The 26056-nt window shown below is 28.0% G+C and overlaps 1 protein-coding gene and 2 long non-coding RNA genes across 5 annotated transcripts in view; 1 reads left to right on the top strand and 2 right to left on the bottom strand.

Moving 5' to 3' along the window:
* Positions 1–26056, top strand: part of LOC100203820 (cilia- and flagella-associated protein 91) — a 63024-nt gene that overhangs the window by 9919 nt on the left and 27049 nt on the right. For 2 of the 3 annotated variants that reach the window (XM_065788523.1, XM_065788522.1), the window contains exons 3-6: positions 3890–4047; positions 5604–5693; positions 6284–6340; positions 11658–11839. In XM_065788523.1, coding sequence (XP_065644595.1) covers positions 3890–4047; positions 5604–5693; positions 6284–6340; positions 11658–11839 — 487 coding nt within the window. Of the gene's footprint in view, positions 1–1637; positions 1779–3889; positions 4048–5603; positions 5694–6283; positions 6341–11657; positions 11840–26056 lie in introns of those variants that run through there. The other variant, XM_065788524.1, reaches the window with a different exon arrangement.
* Positions 24585–25473, bottom strand: LOC136074896 (uncharacterized). Its single transcript, XR_010635537.1, has 3 exons — positions 25352–25473; positions 25208–25265; positions 24585–24779 (listed from the first exon to the last, which is right to left on the bottom strand). It is a non-coding gene; the product is annotated as an uncharacterized LOC136074896 (long non-coding RNA).
* On the bottom strand, positions 25506–26005 carry LOC136074895 (uncharacterized). The gene is made up of 3 exons (XR_010635536.1): positions 25883–26005; positions 25725–25808; positions 25506–25552 (listed from the first exon to the last, which is right to left on the bottom strand). It is a non-coding gene; the product is annotated as an uncharacterized LOC136074895 (long non-coding RNA).

Below are 26056 nucleotides of genomic sequence, written 5' to 3'. Positions count from 1 at the left end.
CTTGTATTATAATTTAATATTTATAATCCCCTCCTACAGTTCTCCTACAAGGCAGTAAATTTTTTTAAATTTGAGTTTGCCTCTTCATACATGAATTTTCTGTACTCAAACAAAAGTTACCAGTTAAATAATTCATATAATTCTTAACCAAAAATTTAAAATAATAAAATTAATGATAAAATTTTTAATTCATTCAATAAAACAAGTTCTGTACATTCAAGCACAACATCTTTTGTTAATTTAGTCTTATATTAGAATGTTGGTGTTAAAAAAGAACTTCAGGTTTTATTCATTTGAAAAATGGTTGTACTTCTTTAAAGCTCAAGTTTAGTCCAAAAATCATGTTTCATAACCTCACCTGCTTTAAAAAAATAAAATTTATGCAAATTTTGAAAAAGTTAATGCACCAATAACCTATTATTTTTGAAAATGGTTGGTTCATCTAATCCCTCTCAATAAATTAAATGACCTCAATGGATGTTTTTGTCTAAATGTAAAAGATATTCTTCATTTAAAATGGCCCTAGACACAAAAAAAACAGCACTGCTTTTGGAATAAGTTATCTTATAATTCTTTTTGTTTTTGGCCTCCTGTTTAAGATATGAAATTAACTTTTTTTTACTCTGAACTCAAATATCACCATAAAAGGTTCTTTGGTTCGAATTGGTTTATATCATAAAAAGAATTTTAATTATACAAAATGGTCTAATTTTAATGCATTAAAAAAAACTTTTAATATAGATGTTGCCCTTAATATATATACTATATATATATATATACTATATATGTATATATATATATGTATATATATATATATATATATATATATATATATATATATATATATCCTGTATATATTATTATATATATATCCTATATATCGACATCTTTGTAGATGCTCCTTGCAATATCAAACATATTATCTTGTATATATTAATTTGGTGTCAATTAACATCAAATAAATTGCAATCACTTTTTTTTTTCATTAAATGACCATAAATCCTTATTAAATTGATTATTTTATTTTTTATTTTTTATTTTACCAAGAACTCTTTCAGATTGATTATAAACAAAATTCATTTTTTACTTTTTCTCTATGTAACATAATTTTCCAGTTTACCTCGGAAAGCAAAAATGACCACAGGCAGATAGATAACCGCTATGTTTTTATATAATATATAATTTTTCTGTTTTTTTATTTATTTATTTTTATCATTTGTTAAGACTTTTATTTTTTAGTTTAATTTTTATTTATATTTTCAGTTTATGGTTTGTTTATTTTAATTTTAGTTTAAGTTTACACACCTTTTCTGAGAAGACAGGATGTCAACTTTTGAATCTAACATAAGATTTTTTATTTTAACATCACACGATACAATATGATAAAACAAATTTAAAGTAAATCAGCATAAGCTGAAATAAATTTTGTTTTTTAAATAAAAATACTTATTTACAACTTGAGTCTTGAGTTTGCTGATTAATGTGTTTATTACTTTATCAAGGAATATTTTACAACTCTTTTTATGCTTATAACTTATAGCTCAAATCTTTTGCAAAACAGTTTATAGAAGCTATTTTTTTAAGGGTGCATGATTGATTCAGCCAGGAAGCAAAAAAAGGAAATAGGAGCTCTTGCATTTAAATAAAACAAGAAGTTTACTTATCAAAAGATAGATCTAGATCTTACAAAACACTTTTTACCTTTTATTTTTACATCAGGACTTATTCAAAGTATAACATACGGAGCAAGGAAAACTTTAACTGATGAGCATCAACAGGTACATTTATGAAACATTTTAATAATTGTAACTGTATAGCTTTAAAAAAAAATTAGTTAAACAGTTTTATTAAGAACAATCAGATTTAGACAACAACAAAGTTGTATTTTTTGTGCTAAATTTAACAATCTGGCACTAAATGTATTGTGACTGAAGCTGCGTTATGCTGTTTGTAAATGGGTCATGTTAAATGAGAATGCTTAGACACATATATAGTTAATTTATCACAGGGTATAACTATTGTTATGATAAATTTGAAAATGTTTTTTTAAAATATTAATAAATTATTTTAAATATGAGTTCTTTTATTTTAATTCCAATATCTTTTTTTTATTCTATTGATAGGTTGCTCATTAGCAATTATATTTTTTGTGCTTTTGCTTATGTACTACCTAAAGTTGTTCGAACAATATCCAAGTGACATCTTATAAACTTTTATCATAACTATTTATCAGATTACTCTGGAAAATTCTAATGTCAATTAAACCAAGCCAATAGTATTCTCTGGCACACCTTGATTATGCTACATGTGTAAATGAGTTTATTTTGTACTGAAATGTATTGCTGAAGCCACCAAAGATTCATATACCAATAGGCAATAGCTACCTATTGCGATATTGATATGTATATACATACCGCAAGTTTTTAGTTAGCAACAAACATTTAAAATTTAAAAACAAATATTTAAGAAAATGTTGATATGAAACGTTGATATCTACATATTGTAGCTTTGTGACTTGCTAAGACAAAATTAAAAATTTATAGGTAGTACATATCACTAGCTAAAAAACTAGCGATATTATATTATTGTAGCTAAATATTAATAACAACAAATCTATATGTATTCAATACTACATATTGTAGCTTTGTGACTATCAACAACTATTATTAATGGTTGTTTTGGATAAAACTACTAAAATAATAATAAAAAAAGATAACCACTAGCAAAATTAAATAAAAAATTTGGTAGCTTTCACAAGCTAGTTGTCAGCTTAGTTAGCTAGCAATCCTTATTACCGAATTGCTGTCAACTAGTTAACAACTAGCTAACAATATGAATATTGTTAGCTAGTTGTTAGCGGATTTCCTATTGGTTAACTCACGGTTAAGTGACTGGTTTGAAAAATGCTTCCTGTTGAGTTCAGAAATGACCAGAAAGATTATTTGGCAAAAAAGGTCGATGCATAGTAATCCAATCAAGATGGAAAATATAATTTGTGTAGGGCAGACCAGTTTACTAAAAATGTGCTAAGTGTAAAACAGATCTACAAAAAAAGCAACAACAAAAAAAAGTTATTGAAATCAAAAGACTTGTTCATTGGCTAATGTTCATTGGCTGAGTTTGCTTTTTTTTTTCACTACTAGGTCTTACAAGTTAATAAATGTTTCTGTTTTAAGGTGTGATTTAGCTATTTTTATTCTATATTTGCAAAGTAAATGACATTTGCCTCTTAAGATATAATTAGAAAAGGCTACAAAAAATTAAAGACCTATATGATTGTGAAAGTGCTGTTGCCAAGAGTTACAGAATGAATTGTATATGTGCGTATGCATTCAAAGTTAACTACCAAGCAAAAAAATGATTTATGTGAAGACTAGTTCAAGCAGAAACATGATACAACACCAGAAAAAGTTCTGCACAAAATGAGAATAATAAACAATATTAAAAAATGTCAACAGCAAATTGTTAGTTCATTTAGCTCAATAGTTGATGATGATTATGAGCTTATCAGTTTGGTGGTTGAATAAAATATAAGTTTTTATCATCCTGACCAGGAGTTTGCTGAAGACAGGTGTAACATTCACAAGGTTTTAAACTTTTGTGACCAAGATCATGTGAAGCATTACGTTTTTAGCATAGATGGCATGAAAGTGAAAAATGCTGTAGAGAACCAACAGTTATTGTTTATCATTATAGATCTTTAGTTATTGATTCTAAAAAAGGTGTTTTTTTTTTGTCCCAATGGTCATTTTGAATATATATCTGCATAAATTAGCTAGCATAAATTTTTTTCTTTTTTAAAGTAGGTAACACTTTAAGACTTTTTTGTAGATTTGATCTTTATTTTATGTATGTATGTATATATATATAGCTATATATATATTTTTAGCGTCGCCTACCAGAGTTTAAGGCAATGTTTTCATCCCTGCAACATTATCCTAATTCTCAAGTTCAAATTGATTCAACAGATCCTGTTCCAAGTTTTGTATCAAGGCAATGGAGAGGTTATAGAGAAGAGGCACGAGAAAACCTTATCAGATATAAAAAGTATACATATTTAAAAGAATTTATGTAACTTGTAAGAATGAAATTCCTACATAAGTTTATTTTAAAAATAATTTCAATAAACAGTTTTTAATTATTGTTACTTGATTACTTTTTATCATTAAACTTTTTTAATTTTTGTCTCGATCTCAGATAGTTTATTAGTGATGCTTTTCAAACAACCCTAATCATTTATCTTCACTCCTTGATTTATATCTTGTCTCTGAACAGCAGATTTAATTAATTTAGTTCAAAATTATAATTTTTTTAATGAGTTTTAAACTAAGTTTTTGTGAAATAAATTACTTTGAAATCACGGTTTACAGAGACAAATTATTTTGAAATCATGGTTCAGAATTTAAAGAATTAGAACCACAGATGCCATTTCCATAGAACCACAGATGCCATGGAAGATGGCATCTGTGGTAATAATGGAAGATGGCATCTGTGGTAGAACTTTTTTGGAAATCTGGAGATTGGTTTGACCCCATTATTAATTGCCAATCAGTCTTTTTACTATTGTAAGCAATGTTTTGAGTCTTTGATTAACAAACTTCTAATATCTTATCTTAACTCCAATAACTTACTCTCTGATAATGTATATTGATTTTATTCATTGCTGAGTTTAATCCTCATCTGTTAACCATAATAACACAAAGGTTCTTTAGAGCTTTAGATTAGAGGGGTGAAGTAAGGGCTATTGTTCTTGACAAATCAAAGACTTTTGATAAAGTCTAGCTGCTAGTTTTTTGCTCTCTTAATATGTCCAGGGAAGTTCTTGAGTTTTATATTATCAAAAGAGAGAAAATGTTGTTTTTCCTCTAAGGTTGTTCAGTCTTCTTCTAAGGTGGTTCTATTTGCAACCAGTCTTGACAAAAAAGTCATTTTTTTAAATCTTAAAAATATCTCAATTTTAGATTTTTTTACTCTTGTTTTATTACCTTTAAAGTTTGGCTATTATTAGATCTTTTGGATTTTCGTAGACAAAATAATTAGTTAAGAATTTAGCATGCTTTAGTATAGATACAAGTTTTCTTATTCCTTTTCCCAAAAAAAATGTTGCCTCGCTCTGACAACTATGAAAAAAACTATGTTTTCAACTTTTTTTTCAGTCTGACACATATTTTAATAAAATGACAACAATAAGCAGAAAAGGAAAAATTAAAAGCTCAAAATAAATTTTATGTTTAAAAGACAATGTAGATGGTAGTAGTACCAGTGGTAGAAACACTTGGCTCAAAATCCAGAGGTTCGAGGTTGAACTCCACCCTATGTCTCTGAAGTACTGCGCCCAACATATTTCTCCCCACAGGGGCATTATTAAAGGTTTGTCTTTTGGAGTTTAAAGTTGAGAGTTTAAAGTTTACTATACCATCCACATGGTCATTAAATTTCTATTATTATGTCATGCAGTTATTAAATTTTTATTATTGTATCAATATTTTGGACCAGTTTGTTTATACTAAATTTTTTATTGAATAAAATAATATAAAATTTAAAAAGGTTAGGAAAGCTTGAAAATTTAGATTGCTATTGAATGTTTTTATTATATTGATTAGATTTAACTATGATCCAGATGTTGTAATTCCCATTAAACAGATTCCTAAAGAGGATGTTCTTGGACGAGATAGATATAAATACTTCAAAAGGTTAATTTATTTTAATATTTTATTATTTTTTAAACCTAATAATAATTCTAAAATATATATAATAATAGTAAACCTAAGGTTCAACTAGTTTGCTTAAATTAAACAAGTCCCATCAAGTAGACTGCTGTGTGTCTACTTTAGGAGCTTCATGATTATAACTTGTATTGCGTGTTTAGATAAGTAGTCTGACTAATATGTATATATATATATATATATATATATATATATATATATATATATATATATATATATATATATATATATATATATATATATACGCCCTTTGCAGATGGCTATAGTCATCTGCAAAAATTGTGTATCATAATTAATAAATAATAATAATAGACAGATTGAGATATTATTTTTTAAATCTGGTTTAAACAACTCATAAAACTTTTTAGGCCTAAGTTACTGGCCTTAAAATTTGAAACTAGTATTCATCTTTTCATTAATGAATCTTTTTTTAATGATCCATTTTGCGTATCACAATAATATTCAACTAAAAGTTAAAGAATATTTTGTATTTGAATTTTTACAAATATTAAATAAATAATTTTGTTCTGTATAAAAAGTAATATTACTATTTTTAGACCAATATTGCCATTTTTGCATCAGCAGCTTCCAGATGCTTACAAGCAATATAAAAGGTAATTGATTATAGTGTTCAATATCAAAATTACATTTTGTATTTTTGATGTTTGATGATTTGTATTATTGACATAATGATTATGTTATGATTGACATAATGATACTTCTTATCAAAAATTCCAAGTTTTTATCTAAATAAATCTACTTACAATGATTTACTGACATTTGTTGGCAGTTGGGATCAGCCATTCAGAATTTAAACCTACTTTTAAATATATGAAATTTTTGTTTGTGAAACCCTTCTTGTTTTTTAAAATAAAGTTACAGTAGAAAGCTTAATTCATTTAATATTACTATTTAAATCAAAGTCTGCATTTCTTTGGGGAAAAAGTTTAGCATGCTAGATTTATTGTCCTTCTCGGCTACAGGAGGGTTTAATAAAATTGTCTGATAATGATAACAATAAAAAAGGAATCAACAAGTATTCATGAGTAGACTTTTTTTATCAAAAAAATTTTTTTTTTTTAAATCACCTTTTTTTTTTATTTAAAAAAAAAAGAATCAACAACTATTCTTAACTTTTTACCAACTAATTGTTTGTAGAATTTTTGATAGCTATAGCAGATAAAATTTTTTTTTGGCATTTTAAAACTTTTTTTCAAACATAATTTTTTCGCTATTATAAATTTTGTGTTTTGCTTTACTGTTATCAAAATAATGGTTGTTTTTTTTTTTTGAGGAAAAAAAAAATTCTGTCAACAGTGCTGCAGGCAAAAAATCAACAAGGCTGCAGATAACATGACATTAATGCTGCAGGCAACAAGGTAATAATGTTGCAGGCATCCAATATTTAGGTAGCTAATTATTGGTAAAGCGTGGAAGTCAGTTCAAGAACAAGAAGGCAAATAGAAAAAGACCTAAAAAAAAAATAGTTAATGTGAATTACGAAAATCGCAGCATGAAGACAAAATATTATTCAAAAGCGCTGCTTTTGCAGAAAAAAAAAATGAATTAAAATTTTAGAGTATCAAACAACAGTTACAATAAAAAAGTGTGACTTTGCTAAATAACCAGGGGTATGCTGGGTTCAAAAAGCCTGTACAGCATATTTCTAAAAAGTCTCAAAAAAAAATTTTTTTCAATAATCAAATAGAATTTTTTTAGCATTTTTGAGGTTCAAAAAGAAGCACTCACTACAAACTCATAAAGAGTTTGATTCAAACAATAGTTTACACTTTTTAGTTGATCAGGTAATCGAGCAGCTGTTATTTATAATTCATTTTTTAAAAAAACAACCATTTAGTGGAGACTGTGGAAAAGTAGATTAGCTTATTATGATCATATTATTAAAAAATTTTTATTATGTTATAATGTTATATAAATGTTATATTGTTATGTTATAAAATGCCTATATTAACAAATCAAAAATACTTAATGCACAAATAATTTCAAAAAAGAAGTAGTCTCAGATAAACCTAATATTTAATGTTGTTGAGGCAGTACTAAATTTATTTAGATTTCAATCTAAATTGGCAGTCTATTATCTCTTTTGCACTAAAACTTTTTGTTAATGACTCTGTGGTAATAAATACATAAATAAGGGATTTGCTAGAAAAGCTCTTAACCAAAACTGCTTGATTTTATGTTTGGAAGGATAAGTTTATATTTAGCTACCAAATTGGCTATTATAAACAAACTTTAAAGGCAATGTGATATAAGTAAGTTATTTTAGAGTGTTTGGATAATATCACGTAAAAAGATAGGAACTGTAGATAAAATTATTTATAATTTTATGATATAGTTTCTTTAAGACTTTCTACTGTTTGAGCAGCCTAGTAGTATCTTTTTTTCTTGCATATTCTAAGCATTTTTTTAAATGCACAATGTCTGACTTTCTGATTTTTCTTTAAAAATGTTTTTTCTTGTAAGCCACTTGACACTTGTGTCTACCATCATTAATATTATAATTTTTTATTTCAAGATATATGATGTATATTTTTTATCATTCAGAAAATGTATAGTTTATGATGTAAATAAGATGCCTTCTATTGTTTTCAGTATAATTTTTTTCAGTCGTTGATTTTTACAGGTTACAAATGTTAAATGTTTAAAAGTGAGATGCAAGATATGAGTGTAATTATATTAGTTTATTATAATAAATCATGACTGGTTTGAGGTTTGTTTTTATATCTATTTGAAATCCTTTAATTTTAATTTTTTTTGGTTTTATTTTTTTGAGTTTTCTTTGATTCTTGATATAGCCCTATATCAGTTTTTCTAACTATCTTGGATAGTCTGTTTAGTATGTGGATTCCTACAAGTTTATAAGTCTTGGCTCGATTGTAGTTACCTATTGTTACATGAAACTCTCATGATTGAGTTTTTTTATTCATCTACTATTGTTGAAATAATAGAGAGGTTTTTGACTGTGCTTTTTTTTTAAGTTGGTTGTCTGTTATGGAAGTGTGTTGCTTTGCAAAAGAAATGGCTTTATTAAATATTTCAGTAGTTTAAGATGGGTAAAGTTAGTTTATATCAAATTAAATGAAGAAGCAATTTTTTTTTTCTGGGATGCTGTTGAATCAATTTGGTAGTGTTTTTTCCTTCGTTTACTTGCAGGCTATTTCTTAAGTTTATGAATGTGGTGCTTAAAATTATTTTTCTTATTAAGGAATCTATTTTGCTGGTTTTGATTTAATGCTTTCTTTGTGGTATTTAAAAGTAACAAATCCTGGTGATTTTGCAAGGCTCTCCATTTGGTTACTCAAATTTAGTTTTAAGCCTATTTAAATAGCTTCTAAGTTGACTGTTTTTTTAATTATTGGGTGCTTTTTGTAGCACTTTCATACTTAAATTTATTATAATTTTCAGCAGACATATTTTATAGATTATAATTTTCAGCAGATTATTGGTTTTAGCAGCAAATTCATTTTTGGTTTGAAATTATTATTTGTATTTCTAATGAAAATGATTAAAGTTTGTTTTAAAATATGCTAGTTTAAATATGCTACTTACACAAATTTATTGCAAAAATGGAGTGCATTAAAGAATATTTATTGTGAAAAAGGAGTGCAATAAAGAATATTGTGAAAATGGAGTGCAATAAAGAATATTTATTCAAAAAAGTAAATTTATCATAAAAACTACAAGGACTAGCTAATTAAAAAAAATATCTGTAGCATATTTAAAAAACTGAGATATTTGATGCTATGTATTTATGTGTTGTTGAAACTAATTTTTATACCACTTTGCCTTTTTTTTAAAGCAATTTTGATTATACGTAGTCAATATTATTAGTAATTAGTTATCCATGTACAATTGTTTAACCATTCCCTAAAAATATTCAATAAGATTTGCTATTGGCATATTTTTGGATTTATCTCTTTTTGGTACTAATGGTACCTTAAGTGGTTGTAGCAATCATTGAATCATTAAGCATTGCATAATGAGACTAAATTCATAATTACACTATTCATAATTACCATTGCTGTGATGTTGCTGAATGAACAAGATCACTTATGTGAACAACAATAGTTGTAAGCAAAAACTATCTAACTAAATTAATCCTGTTTAATATAAGTTTAAAAGTCTTACTTTAGCCAAATTATTACAGATTTTATTAAGAAGATGCCAAGGTAAGTATGGATTTAATATTGGCTATGACATGAGAAGCACAAGGATAACTCTTTCAATAAAGTTTCAATAGAAGTAGACAATTTATAGACTGTACTCTTGGTAAGCATTTATAAACAAAACAAAAAAGTTCATCTATCTGCTGGTATCAATATATTATGTCTAGTCAGAAACATCTAAATAATAAACAGTTTGAACAAACATCAAATGTTATGAATTACATTGAACCTTTTTGTGGTTGTATTTTTTAGCTTGTTAAACTGAGAATGTAAAAATATTAAAGAGAACATTTTTCTAAACAAACTTTAAAAATGTAATAATCAAAATACTTTCCAGCAGTTGTGGTCTAGCGGTTAGAGTTCTGACTCAGAACCAAGAAGTTTGAGTATAATGCTGGCTTTGGCCAAATGGCATTAATTAGCAAGAAGATACAAACTTCCTGGTTAAATGAATATTTGTGGTGCTCTGTGATATTAAATGAGTTAAATGAATATCTGTGATAAAACTTTTTAAAGAAGCTAGTTAATATGATTCCGAACACCATTAAATGCCCCACTCAGCATTTAATGGTGTTTTTGTATCTTTGCTCAAAAGATATGTGTTTAGATATTTAAAAAAATTTAAAAAAATAACTTTTTGTAATCATGTGACTATACTATTAATGAAATTTTTAATTGGATTAAACACCAAGATGGTTTAATTTTAAAAAAAACTTAGAGAACAACGGTTATGTCACAAGAGCTGAACAAATCAGCAAACCAAATTCAGCCCGTGATGTATGTAGACCATAAAAGTAAGGCTTATGTTTATTAATTTTAATTTTTTTTTAGAATAATTTGATTTTTAAACATATTTGATATAAACAATTGTTATCAATTATTACAGTTTCAATTTTACTGAAATGTTTATCTCCAAACTGTGCTCAACTTATTTTATATCTTTATAGCTTACATCAATTTATTAAAACTGTAAAAATGTAAAACCTGTTATTTCTGATTGCTATCATTCTTTAAAAAGATTATCTCTATCATTGCTTCAAAAAGATTTCTGAAACAAGGAAAAACTTAATTGAAAGCAGAAACATTTAAAAAGACAGGGATAAAATAAATCAAGAAGGGGGAATAACAACAACAGGTAACATTGCTAAAGAACTTCATAAAACTAAACAAGGATCTAATTATACCACAAATGCCTGTTCAATGTCATACAAAATTTCAAAAGTTTGAATTGATGCTCTCAGTTATTCTTCAAGAATTTTCCTCAAAAAGAAAATTTTATGTTGATCAATATAAAATTTGTTGCACAGGTTTTTACTTATTTCTAGCACCATTACTGCAGAAACTAATTGCTCATTTACATTATACAATTGAAGTTGTGGATAATAATAGATTTATTGTTGCTACGCCCTAAATTATTCGCACATTGCTTGATGGTGTGTGTTTTATTTAAGGCTCCAGGTACAATCTGATTGTGTTTATGTATTATTGTATTTATGTATTGGGTTAGTCCAATGGGAAATGTGTAACAGTAGTAATTGGTATTGATGATCAGACATATGTCTACTTTCACCTGATAATTTTTTCTGTTCTTTAAAAATTCTGCAACTAGTAGCCCTGTTTCCTTCGGTAGACAATTTAACACAGTTGACCCATGTGCTTTGCAGTTTTCTTTTATTCTTTAAAAGAGATAAATTTTTAGTTATGCTATTTGGGTTTTTAGAAATTAGTTTGTTTTTGTTTACAGTGATATGGTCAATGAAATGAAAACTATGGTTGGAAATTCTTCTACTGATCAGTTGACTTGTAATGTTGCTATTCAAACAGATTATCGTGAAAGTGATACACAAACTGATCCGTATTCACCAGAGTATGTTATTAGACCAGGATCTCATCCTGAACTTTTGACTCTTGCAACTTTATGCTATGGTATGCAAAAAAAAATTTGTACTAGTAAAATTATTATTTCAAAAATCAGTGTTTTCTAATAACTATTAACAAAAAGTTGATAAAGGCTTTAATGTTTATGAATTGTTTATGGTTCCAAGTACTACTTACTACTACTACTACTACTACTACTACTACTACTACTACTACTACTACTACTACTACTACTACTACTACTACTACTACTACTACTACTACTATAACCATTGCGGGCGAGCCCTAGTGTTACGACTTTTAAAGTAGAGACAAGAGAAGCGTAAATTCAGTATTTTGAACCAATATTTTTTAAAAAGTTGCAAAATAATTTCAATTTTTGTTTTAAACTGTTTTTTTTTGAAGAATTATTTGTTGCACATGTAAAATTAACTGGTTCTTCAACTATTTTTATTACTAGCGTAACATGAGGGCTAAACATAATTCCCCTCGCTATGGTAAAACTTCGCTAAAAAACAACGATTGTTCTTGAAAACCAACTAAAATCCCCCCATAATGCCATATTTCCACCACTTTTTTTAATTTAGTTTTCTATATATTTTTTGCTACTTGTAATTTTTATTTCGGCGCATAGTCTTGAGTGAAGTTACTCAAATGTGTAAGATCGGTTTGGTTTTGATGAAAACTTTTCAATCGAAAAAGTATTATAGCAGAAGTTGATGCTCTCTTTGTTTCGTCATTTTCATGCACTAGTAGATAAATGTTTTTATGAAGTTTTTAATTTCTACTATTATTCTTATTAATTTAAGTAAAGTTTTTAATTTTAATTAAATTTATGACAATATATTTATCGATATAAATTTCTTGATTTAAGTAGCATAAGGGCGCACTTTTTAAAAAAAATTGCTATTAAAAAACGTTATTTTTTTATGTTTCTCGGTTTAAATGGTTATCGATGAATATTAGGCAAACATATTTATTTCTAATGAACATATTTTGAATTAAAATATTTTAAGATTTTATTTGAAATTCATTATTATTTTGAGTTAAAAAAAAGTAACATGCGGGCTCACTTTTAAATTTTTTTTTTTTTAAACATCTTCGCTTCCAACAGGGCTGCAAGTAACCACTAATTAAAGTTGGAAGTTACTGGAAGAGAAAAGATGAAGATTGTAGAGCAAGATAACGATTGATGGACGACTTAAAGGATTTCAAATTATATGAATCAGGAAAGCAAGATGAAGGAAGCAAATTCCAAATAGCTGATGTTCGAGGAAAAAAATTAGACGAATAAGCGTTTTTGGAGCACTTAGGAACATTCACAGAAAAAGGATGACACTTAATTGAATGACGAGTAACACGAGAATGAATTTTAGTAGATGGCACAAAAGACACTAGCTCTTAAGAGCAGTGCCCATTATTGTATTTGTAGAAAAGAGAAAGAGAAGCAACATTACGACGATGCGATTAATGGTAAGAGGTTGGCTGCAAGAGCAAGTCCAACTATATTTATAATGCGTTTTTGTACCTTGTCTAAAAGAGAAAGGGTATCGTTAGAAGATCCGCCCCAGATATAGCAACAGTATTCCATACAAGGCCGGATTTGAGATTTATAGAAAATAGAATCCGAAGTAAGAAAGTATCGAGCTTGATAAAGAGATGCAACCTTCGCAGATGCTAATTTTGCAACTGATTTGATATATGGTTTCCAAGAAAGATTGGAAGTAAGAGTTAATCCTAAAAGATGAAGAGTAGACGATTCATCGAGTACATCACCGTTCATAAATATAGGAAGATATTAATTATTGCGATAAAGATTGGCTGAAAAAAATTGAGTTTTATCTGTATTGAAGTTCACCAGCCACTGTGAGCCCCATTCTGTAGCAGAAGTGAGATCCTTTTCAAGCTCAAATGCCCCCTCCAAGCAATCAGAGAGTGTTGGTTTCTTATCACGACAAGAATAAATGGTAGTATTATCAGCAAACAATGCCACCTTAGATGTGAGAATATCTGGAAGATCGTTAATGTAAATTAAAAAGAGTATAAGGCCAAGAAGAGAACCTTGAGGAACCCTTGAAGTTACAGAATAAGAAGAAGAGTGCCGTCCATCAAGGACAACTTTTATACTACGATTGGAAGAAAAGGGTTCAATAATCTTAAAGATGTTTCCAGATATACCATAAGAAGAAAGCTTATGGAGAAGACCAGCAAGCCAAACTTTATTAAAAGCTTTTGAAATGTCAAGAGCGATGGCCTTAACCTCTCCACCTCTATCTAATGCACGATAAAACCGATCATTTATTACTGTAAGCAAATCAGCTGTAGAACGAGAGAATCAAAATCCATATTGATGGTCAGGAAGTAAGTTATTAGATTCAAGATGAGAAATTAAGTGTTTATTAATTAAAGATTCAAAAACCTTGCTAATAACAGAACACTTCTGCGAGACAATAACAGGTGTGTTGTCCGGGCTACAAGCTGTAGAAGAGTCTAGGCAGGAAATCACTTTAGATACAGAAGCTGGAGTGATACGAATGTCAAGCAATGGATCAGCCTGTTTGTTGGCAATATCAAGTAGAACGCAACTAGTGGAATCAAGAGATGATATTGATGAAAAGTTTTTAGCAAACAATTTAGCTTTGCCTTTAGGTAAGGTGACAAAGTTTGAACTATACAAGAGAGGTGGAATTAAAGATTTGCCCTTATTATTAATACTATTAAAGATTCTCCAGAAGTCACGAGAGCTTAATTTTTGAGATGAGATACGATGAAATGATTGTAAAAATAAGCAAGTTCTCTTTGAAGAATGAAATGATTATAAAAATAAGCAAGTTCTCTTGGAACAACTATTTGAGTAAATATATAAAATCTTTTATTACAATTAACACTTTCTCCCTAACAGGCCATTATCAAGCATTCTTTATCATTAGACAAACACTGTTTTCTTTAGTTTGTGCATTGGATTTGCAGTTGGGCTAAACCCATTTTGCATCAACTTGCGCAATTGTATTTTATATGCAGGTAGACTGACCGCATTGTGTCTTAATTTTCCCAACACATAATTCAGGTATGGATTATTTGTAATTGGTATTAGAGTAAAAAGTATGTTATCAATTTTTTTTGCAGGTTAAGCAATAAGCTTCGTAAAGATTGAGACGTATGCATTGCATAATAATTGCATACTATGCAATTATTACATTGATGTAATGTAACACTAATGTAACACCAACCTAGTAAAACATGCATTATATTGATGCGTCGCCAACTGTACTACTTTAATTTAGCCAACAGATCAAAGTATTGCCAACAATTTTGAGCATATCGATGGTTTAATCCGCAAACCAGCCAACTCCATTTTTAGATAATGTTCAGGAACAACAAATAACCGAATAAATTCATTATTAAATGGAATAAAAAAAATTTCAAAACACGCTTTTGTAGATTATTAATTCAGAAATAGGTTTACAATGAAGTTTTATGGATATTTGATTTATTACTTTGGAGGAATAATTGGAGTTGGCTCAATTTAATAACCAAATTTTAAATTATTTTTGGAGTTGGCTAATTTTCCGTAGTAACTTTAATGGTTATTGTATAATTTAATGATTGTTGTAATAACATTAATGATAAAGTGTTTTTATTTTGAGTTCTAGAAAATAGTTTAAAAATACAATTAAAATTATGCCGGAATAAAATAGGCATTTTTGAAGTGTAGGTAAGATTTATTTTTTGTTTAAATGTAGCTATGCATGATATGGAATATTGTCATAGAAATCATGATAATCTGAAGGCAGGATAGTTTTCAAATCCTGGAGGTCTTGAAATTTACTGTTTTTAATTTTTAATCTTTCGGAGTACAGATTAGGCAACTGCTCAATATCATTAGTGGTAATAAGCTTGTCACGACGCTGCTGTAGCAACAGCCACTCATCTGTAAACCTTAGCTTATAGTAGACGTTGCCATCCATGTTATATTGTAAGCCACGAATGTCAGTTACCTTAAAAACATATTTTGTTATAGTAATAAATCCAAATACCTAAAAGTAAAAAAAATGCAATGGCTCAAAGAAAAATGTATGTTAGTATTCGATAAATCAATACCTTGGGGTCCCCTTTCATTTTTCCAGGGGCCGTATTCTCATCTCTCCGTTAAGCTTAACGGAGCTTAAAAGTCAAAAATATCTTTTAAATTACATTAATAAAAAGTTTATTTAAAATTATAATTTTTTAAACATAAATGTTTTATTTTAATACAAGTTTTATTTTAACGAGTTTATATAAATTTTCGTCATTTCTTTACTTAGAAATATTGTAATGAAATTTCAGACAAAAGCTCCATTAAGCTTAACGGAGAGATGAGAATACGGCCCCTGGTCTTATTGATTTATAAGATTTGATTGAGTCAAATCATTTGAAAAATGAATGCGTCAGGTAAGAAACATCATAGGGTTCTGGTTTTTTCCGAGCACTTCTACAAACTCCGTAGTATTCTACAGATACATTAATAACTTTATTTTTTAGTTATTTCTCTGTACATGCATGCATTGAGTCGGCCTCCATTTGGGTATGGCCAACCTCTAAATGCTTCTGTTCAATGTTTATTTGATTTGAAATAGCTATATTCATCAAAACATTCAACAATATTGAATTTCTATTTTGTGACACGCAACCATCACTATATAAAATCAATTTAATATTGCTTTGCCTGTTGAGTCTGGGAAGAAATTTTTGGATAATGAGTTACCCCAATATGCTTGAATATTCTTCAGCATTTAGTCCTCCCTCAATTTCATTCCACAAATAACAGTATCCCGCTTTTGTTGGAATATCAAATAAACAAAAGTTATGAACGCATGGCTTCGTTTTATAATACAGAGAAGAAACATTTGACTTGGGCGCAAGCAAAACTGCTTATACATCAACTGTAAAAACAAACTCTTCCTGTTCTTTGTCTTTCTGTTTTTCAATTTGTGCTTCATTTTTTCTTTGCATGTGTTGGTTGTAGTCTAGATCTGACATATAGCCAAGCTTGTGTGATAAATATTTTTCATATAAATCCTTTTTATGGTGGAATAGAACAATATTTTCGGTCTCCATGGTGTTGTTGAATCTTGCTACAGACAAATGGGCAATGTTGTTCGATAAACACCATTCAGACATAAAAATTATGAAGGGATTTTTTTGTAGACCATTCGGGTAAAATATATTTCTTAGATGTTGATTTGCGAACAAAAAAACTTTCAAAAAAATCTTTGAGTGAAGCTACTTCCATATGAAATATATTCTCTCTAGCCTTCGGTGATTCTACCAATGATACTGCTTGGTTGACAACTGATCTTAATTGTTTCCAACCCCAGACGGTTGATTTTCCAATACACAGAGTGTTTAAGAACATTGTCTTACAGACTCTGTACAATTTTTCTTCTTTCCTTAAATAGTACTCAATTGAGCTGTCTTTTGGATTTTAAAGCATCCTTTCTGTCTCTTGGTCTCTTGATAGGAAAGCATTTGGCAAGACTATCAACATACACCTTCTTTTCTCCCCAAGTCATCTTCCAAAAACTTGCGAAAATTTCCGTTCGATTTGTGTCTAAAATATCCAAACATTGAAAGGCAGATTTTTTGTTTGATGCTCATTTACACCTTGGTTTCAGCCTTAATGCATTTCTAGGCACATCAGTGATTACTTTGTCGCCTATTCTTTTGCGACCAAAATATTTTAGTCCCTTTTCTCGATAAGCAAAATTTTAATGATCTTTCCATGTGGATCTGTCAACCTGACATCTCCTTCGCCGTTTGACTTTTTTGTCCCTCCTTCATCACCATCAGATTCTGAGTCTGAGTGCATAGAATATGGGACCAAGGGAGCATTATAATCTCTTTCATCGATAATGTCATTGTTTATCAATGGGGAGCTATAAACTATACCGCTAGGTATTTGTGGATCCTGACTTGGCACAAGAGCTTGAATGGAGACTCCAACCCCACTTGTGGGTGTGTCATGCGTTGGGAATATTTTCTGATCGAAAACAGTAGTGTAATTGGGTAACATAAAATCTTCGTCGAAGATCAAAAAGAAATTGTTTTGATAGCATTGTCTTTATGAAAATATGAAAAATCACTCTGCATTTCTCCATTACAATGACCAATGTCTTCGGTAAATGACATTCTAAAAAATCAAATACATTTTAATCATTTCAAGGAATTCATGTATTCAAGATTTATTAACCCGATATTGCATAATGTTTTCAATTGGCAATAAACCATTAAAAAAAGAAAAACCTTTTTTTTTTTGTCAAGTCAAATTAACTTTGCAGGAGTATCGTTTTGATTTATTATCTTTGCTTGTATTAAATAAAGAAAAAGGAAAATCAAATAAAAGTTATTAAACTTAGAAGCGTAGTTTAAAATTTTGACATTATTACTACATGCTTTTGAAATTATTACTACTTGCTTTTGAATTTTAAACTACGCTTCTAAGTTTAATAACTTTTATTTTGTTAGTCCGTTTTTTTCAAAATTTTGAAATAAATATGTGCAATATAAGGTCAAGAAATAACTACAATATAACCAAATACAGCATTAATAAACACAAGGAGTTGATTCTGTAATTGTAATGTAATTATCAAACTTAATTTAACTGTTTTTGAAAACAAATATGCTTTAAAAAGTTAAAGTGTCTTACCTTGCATTAATTCAGGTCCTTTTATATATTGAAAGCTTCAAATGTGTATATTAATATATAAGTTATATTAAATATTTAAACTATCTAACACTTCACATTACAAAATGGCAAAATTGGCGGGAGTTAGCTGGATTGGTAAATCGTTTTTTTTAAACCTGGAGTTGGTTAGTATGTGTGCGGGTGATTTAACGTATTTATAATTTTATTTGAATTATGGTCGTTTTGCATATCATATAAAATTTGAAGATCAACAAAATAGAATCAAAATCTAGATTTCGAAAAAACATGGAGTTGGCTGGTTTGCGGATTAAGCCATCGATATACAAAAAATTGTTGGCAAAACTTTGTCAGCGTCTATGCAACAAGAAGATGGATATGGCAAACTTTAATGTTTTGTTTAGTATTAAATAAAAAATACGATAGGGACAGTAGATTGTGCTGATTGGGTTAAGCAAGTTAGAAACTTTTCTATAAAAAAGATATCTTTTTATTAATAGCCCCGGGCCCCCAAAAATATGGCCTTAACCATGTGCAATGTTAATTTGACATGTTGTTGTCTACATGTTATTTTCTACATCTACATGTGAAAATTACAATATAAGATAAAAAAAGGTGGAAGGCACGGCTACCCCAATACTAAAGCTATTTTTGAAATAGACTGGAAAAAATTGATCCAAATGCAACTTCAACATTCTCGGAGTAGAAAAATAAATAAATAATAAATAGTAGAAAATATAAAACTAAATTATATGAAGTGGCCCCCTCGGCCTTGGGGAGTTAAACAATAGAACATATGTGTATATATTTTTAGGTGCTACAAGAAGTCTAGTTAATGCACCGCAGAATGACATTTAAATAAGATGTTCATTTCACCTTCTGATATCGCAAATTATGGCCAAAGAAGGCATATCACGTATATAATAAGCGTCTCAAAATTGTTTTCAACTATAAATGAGTTTATTATTACCTTATTATTTGTATGGTGTGATGTGGAAATGACCCGATTCTATTTTTATTAATTCAGAAATCTCTTTTTTATACGCCCTTTTTATTTTATATTTGTTTTACGACACAGTAGTACCAATATCAAATTGAAGCCTTTTACTTGATTTCAGTTTTAATTTACATTTTTGCAATTTTTTAACAAATTTTATGATTTAAATGAGTTTTTTTGCATGTAAAAAGTCAACTTTGCGTCTCTTTTATATAAATATTATATAAATAGTTTAAGAATATAGTAACACGAGAGATCACTTAGTAACATTTGTGCGCATAGTGTAACAGGAGGGCATTTCGTGTAACATCTGGCTCAGGATGGTACCGAAGGAGGAGGATATTAGAGTGAAAAACGCGTTATTTGTAAAAATATATTTATAACTTTTTTGGTGAGAGTTTATTTTTTAAGCAATAAGCTTCTAGATAGTGAGAAGTATAAAATGATGTCTAATGTAACACCAACATAGTGAAATTGGAAATTCTATTATGCCATTGCAAACTGTACTACTAATTTTAGCCGACATGTCCAACAGGTCAAAGTATTGCAAATAATTTTGAGTATATACGCCGACAGTGTAGGTGCAACAAGCAGAATATAACGTTTTGTTGGCTAAACAACACCACCAGTAACGTTTTGTCTGCTAAATAATAATAAATACGAAGGGCAAATACTCTCTCTACAAAAAATATAAGCTAGAGTTGTTTTATTTTTAGACATGGTGATATAAACAATATAAAGTAAAAAAAAAAGTGCACTTTAAAAAACAACATAAGTTTGTATTATTATTATAAGAACTATTATAATATAGATATAGACCGAATCATTTAATGATACAAAGTGTGGATACGACTAGTCCCAGTCTTTTTAAGAGAAGATAAGGTATAACTTGCGAATACTTTTATCTCTAAATAAGAAACAATTAGACCCACACGACCGCGTAGCTGAAACAGAACCCTTTTGAAAAAAAATTTTGAAGGTCTTCACAGCGGGCATTAGTTTTTAAAAGTTACGTTCTAAATGTCTTTTAAACGTTCTTTTCGAAAGAGTGTTTAGAAAACGTTTAAAAGACATTTAAAATACATTTAGAACGTAACTTTTAAAAACAAATGCCCGCTGTGAAGACCTTCAAAATTTTTTTTAAAGAGCAGCACTACCGCAAAGTAGGTCTAGAAGTGCAATAAAAGTTCTGAGGGTGCGAATAAGCGTAAGGGTGTTCAAAGGTCCTTGAAACCTTTTCAATAACATTTTTACTGTAACTGAAAACCTACAATTACTTAAAAATCCTGGGATTTTTAAGTAATTGTAAAAAAGGAACGGGATCCCGGGATCGAAACCGTTATGCTCAATAAGGCGACAGTAGTTTTTGGTTGGATATTTTGGTTGGAATATTTCATAAGCGAAGTTGTGGCAACATTAATGACAAGAGTTATAGCTTTCAACATTTAATAATATAGTAATAAAGTATTCTAATAAAATACCTATTAAAAAGAAATTAAATAAACAAATTTCAAATATTTTTTATGTTTTCATTTACTTGCCAATGATAATAAATCGCCTTGAATTGTAGAGATGGTTTTTACAAAGCACGTGCTTTGCTGTTTTTTATTTCGTTTTCCTTTCTAATCGATTTAGTACACCGTATCTAGAATGTTTAGGCAATACATCGACAGACTTACCTCGACTACTTATAAATAACTTGTAATTGGTCCTCGATAACTAAATAAATGAATATAATATATATATATATATATATATATATATATATATATATATATATATATATATATATAATAAATGAAAATATATATATATATATATATATATATATATATATATATATATATATATATATATATATATATATATATATATATATAAAACAATAACGATTCAGAAAAAATTAGGCTACAAAAAACTTAATTTTAAACAAGAAGTTTTTTATTCATCATTTAGATTCTCATCACATCAACACTGATTGATTTCCATTGCAACAACGCTACCTGTTTGAATAAGAAAATTAATTATTAAATTAACGAAATTAAACAGCAAAAAATTAGCAATATTAAAATAAAATAATTCGCAATATACCTATTATATATAATAAAACAAGCCAAACCTACTAAAGATCAAACATGTCACTGCGTTTCTTGTTAAATTTTAATTTGCTATTCTGCTATTTTCAATAAATATTATTAAATTATAACTAAATAAATAAATAATATTTTGATTAATTATAATAATTATATTTAATGTAATAATAATAATAATTATTTGAAATCATTACTTTTAAATCTTTTTAAAATTTAATTTATATGTAAACGAAAATTACTAAGGTATAGATTAACCAATGCTTCATTGAAATGCATAAACAGATAAAAAAAACATCATCCACTTTATTTATAAAAAAATCATTTACTTTATGCACAGAAAAACTCAATACCATAACGTATAATAAATAAAAACTGCTTTAGTATTATATTTAAATTTTAAAAGTAAACTTTAATATTTGACACACATAACATAAAGACAAATAAAAAGTATGTTACTAAATTTTAACATCAAGAGTATATTACAATGCCTTAAAATTCTTTTGTCTTTCTGTTCTCATCTTTACAATCAACGATTGAACCCCAAACTGATTTACAATATTAACTAACTCTGGTTGACTTTTTAAAGTTGACATAAACTTACTTTTAACAATAGGCTCATTTGAAAATATAACTGATGATAGACACTTGTATATAAGTCGATTATCATCTTCTGTAAATTCTTTTCTTATTCTTTTAAATGAGACTTCTGGAGATGGTGCAACATAATCAAGATCAGAAAAATCGACAGTTTCGACATGCTCTGCACTTTCCAATAACTCATCATTTATATGTCTTTTTTTTTCTTTTCTATCTCTAAAACTATATAATTTTTTAAAAGGTTCAGATTTTTCTTTCTTATTTTTTTCTTCAACAATTTCATCATCTTTTTCAACTCTTTTAATTGTAGGCTCAATTGAGAAATGAACTTTTTCAACAGTTGGTATGGATCCTGCAGTTATATTTCTTTTACGGATTGTATGCCTTACTTTATCTAATACTTTCTTCAAATCACAATCTGCACCTGTAATCTTTTTTCGAACATCTGCTATTGTAATCAAGCCTTTGGTTATCTCATCATTAAACAAATCCATAGTAGTGTCTATTTTATCTGTGGTGCCTTTTAAAACTCCATTAGTTGATCTTTGTACAGAAGTTAACGCAGTACATGTGCTTGATGCAGAATTTTGTGTGTCATACAATGCATAATTTGTTTCAGCAACTTTCAAGCTGTGACACAAGTGTTGTGCTGTTTTTTCCTTTAAATGAGGAAATTGACTATGTACTTTAGTTGTAGTGTATTTCCTCACCAGGGTTGGATTCATTGCAGAAGAATCTGAATTTGTTTTGCCCAAAGCACGGTTCCAAAATAGAGTAAATTGAGAGGATATCATTGATGAATCCATAGCTACACCACTGAAACTTAGGAAAACAGGTTCCGTATCAGTTGGCTGAGATATGCCTACAAGCTTATTCCTGAGAAACTCTATGTAAACAGCAACTTCATTGTACAGTTCTACAGTCATTGCTATGTTGGCAGGTCCTTTGTAGCTTGTTTTGTGTTTTTTAACACTGACTGTATAGCCGCTAGCATTATAAAGAGCTCTTCTAAATTCACCAATAGTCATATTAGCAGTTGCACCAGGTCTTGATGCATTATTAAATAGTATATAGGTCAATAAATATGATCTGGCTAAACAATAATTAGACTTATTTAAAACAAAGTTACTGTTATTGCAGCTTTTTAAAAGTTTTTTTGCACTTTTTACAACATCTGAAGCATCAAATTTAATGATTTCATCTTCAGATGGAAAGCTGTGAAAGTCTTCCAAATCTTTCTCAAACTGCCTCTCTTGGATGCCCTTCCATAAGGTACGAGTCCATTTTTTAATCAAAACTTTTAGCTTCACATACTCATCATTAGTAATGATATCATTTCTTTCTCTCAAAATACAAAAATCTAAAAATACTTGTATTGAACCTAAATAAGTTTTAATTGTTCCAGGTTGTTTCTGGTCGTGTTGCATTTTCAACATCCAGGAGTTTAAAAAAGAAGTGCAAGCAAGATGCTTACAATTAATGTCATCCTCTGCAGCATGTCGCACAACACCCATAACTACATTTTTATGCTTTTTAGCTGTACGCTCAGGTTTGATCCCACCATCTGGACTCTGCAGCCAAATTACAAAACTATCTAAAAGTTGTTCTTCTTCAGATGAAGCCATGTAAAAAATCTGCTCACCATCATCAAAGTCAACATCATCAAAGTCATCTTCAGAATCTTCTTCAGTAGCTGACTGAGTATCTCTTTTACTTCTAAGATCATGTTCAACACTTAAATTATTTTTAGAATTATTTTCTAATCTTTTTTGAAGATATTTTACACCAAGCCAATCATCTTCCTCGCTGTCTGAAGCCAAAAAATTGCTTTCACTATGAATAGCTTTAGTGAAATTATTTTCTAATAGCTCTTCATCCTCTCTAGATGAAGAATCAGAACTTGAATGATTGTTTGACTCTTTATCACTAGTTTCAAGAACAGGTCTTGCAAGCATAGTTGCTCTTTGAATTTCCTCTTTTTTTTTTTAAACCATGAAATTGTCTTAGATGGTTATTCAATCTTTTAACTTCTTTTAGGCAGTGAGAAAAACCACATATTTGTTTTTTGTAGTGACGGATCTTTGATCGTCTTTTAGAAGGTGAGAGCACCTTTCTCGGAAGGTTAAGATCAAAATCTACTCTAGCGTTTTTTGCTTTTAGCGTATCCCAGACATGTTTTTTAGACATTAAATGTCTGTCTAGATGTGCTACTCTCCTAACAATAAAAAATACTTTAAAGCTGATGAAAGTAGATGTAATATGAAAGTAGAAACTAAAAAACAATTTTTAGTTTATGTCTTATTATAAATACTTAATACTTAGACAAAACTTATATACTCATTACTATATTAAATTATTAAACTTTCTTAAAATTTAAATAAAAGTATTGAAAAACACTTTCATAACTTTGTTAAGAACCTAAATAAGCTATAAATTCATACAATTTAATAGGTGGAGATATAAATTATTAAAATAATTTTTGATATTATCTTAGTTATAATAAAAAATTATTTATTAAGATACTCACTCATTACATTTAGGACATTTAACTTTTCGACGAGTTTTAACCTCTTTTGAACCTGAATTTTTTGAAGCAGAAGCTTTGAGTTTTGAAATGACCTTTTCAAAAAACAACAAGAAAAATAGTTAAAACTTTTTCTGTGATTTTCCATGGCAGAAAATTTAAAAGTAGTCTAATATAATTGTCTTTTTATCAACTTTTAGCAAATTGTTATTGATGTAAATATATGAAAATTGATATAAAAATGATAAAAAAAGATAATAAAAAAAGTCACTGTAAAATGATATTTATACAATGAATTTATCTGCATAATCCAAATTATTTTTGTGTGAAAGTGTAGCTGACATGTTCAATTTGTTGTTGGTTAGTTTTTATCATTTAAAGAATATAAATTATTTAAGAAATTAACGAATGAACTTTTGCAGTTTTCATGTAAAGTAAGTTAACAAAAACATGATAAAAAAATGTATATCAAATTATATAACTATATATTAGATAATAATACATATATCAAAATAAAAAATACCGTTGATGCAGCATGGAAATCATCATTTTCAAGAGCTCTCATTATTTCAATTTTCATGCTTAATTAAATAAAGTTTATAAAATAAATAATTTTTAAGTTGATAGGATTGGTTAGAAAAATAAAAGTTATATACAGGATATCTACCTTTCATTTGACACCTGTGAAGCTGCTTTCTTTTCCAAAGGTTTATTCCTTTATATCAATATAATAAAAATACAACTTATATATTTAAATTATTAAGTAAATAAAATTATTCTACATTTTTTGTAACTAAATTGTAAAATAAACAAATAAATTTTTCTGATCTAACTTTGCAGAAAAAAACTTCTCCAAAAAAACTTCAGCCTAAAAAATAATTTTTTTAACATAAATACCAAAAATAAAAACAAAAAATTTATGAACAAACAATTTTTCAAAATATTATAAAATGAGAATTTTAAAATAAAATAAAAAATATAAAAAAAAAAATAAAAAAAATTTGTTACTTGTTAAAATTTTTAAAATATGATTTTCTTACCTGAATTCTGGACCAATGCATAAATTTTGAAAAAAGACTAACAAAGCATTCTGGAATAATAACTTTGTAGATGTAATCGTTGTACTGAAAAAAAATAATGAGAAAAATTACACAACTATTGAAACATATTGGTAACTTAATTGTGTATTTAATTATACCTTAGTTTCACGAAAATTTGAGCCTAATGCCATATATAAAAAACTGGATTGATCCTTAGACAGGAGATCAACAAAATTTGATCTATTTTCAAAATTGATCATATTTTCTAAAAAAATTTAAATACATACTAAAATAAAATAATTAATATTTAATGACCAACTTAAATTTATTCT

The sequence above is a fragment of the Hydra vulgaris genome, chromosome 01 (genome assembly GCF_038396675.1).
Source record: "Hydra vulgaris chromosome 01, alternate assembly HydraT2T_AEP".
Lineage (NCBI taxonomy): Eukaryota > Metazoa > Cnidaria > Hydrozoa > Anthoathecata > Hydridae > Hydra > Hydra vulgaris.
This window is presented reverse-complemented; position numbering and strand designations above follow the sequence as displayed.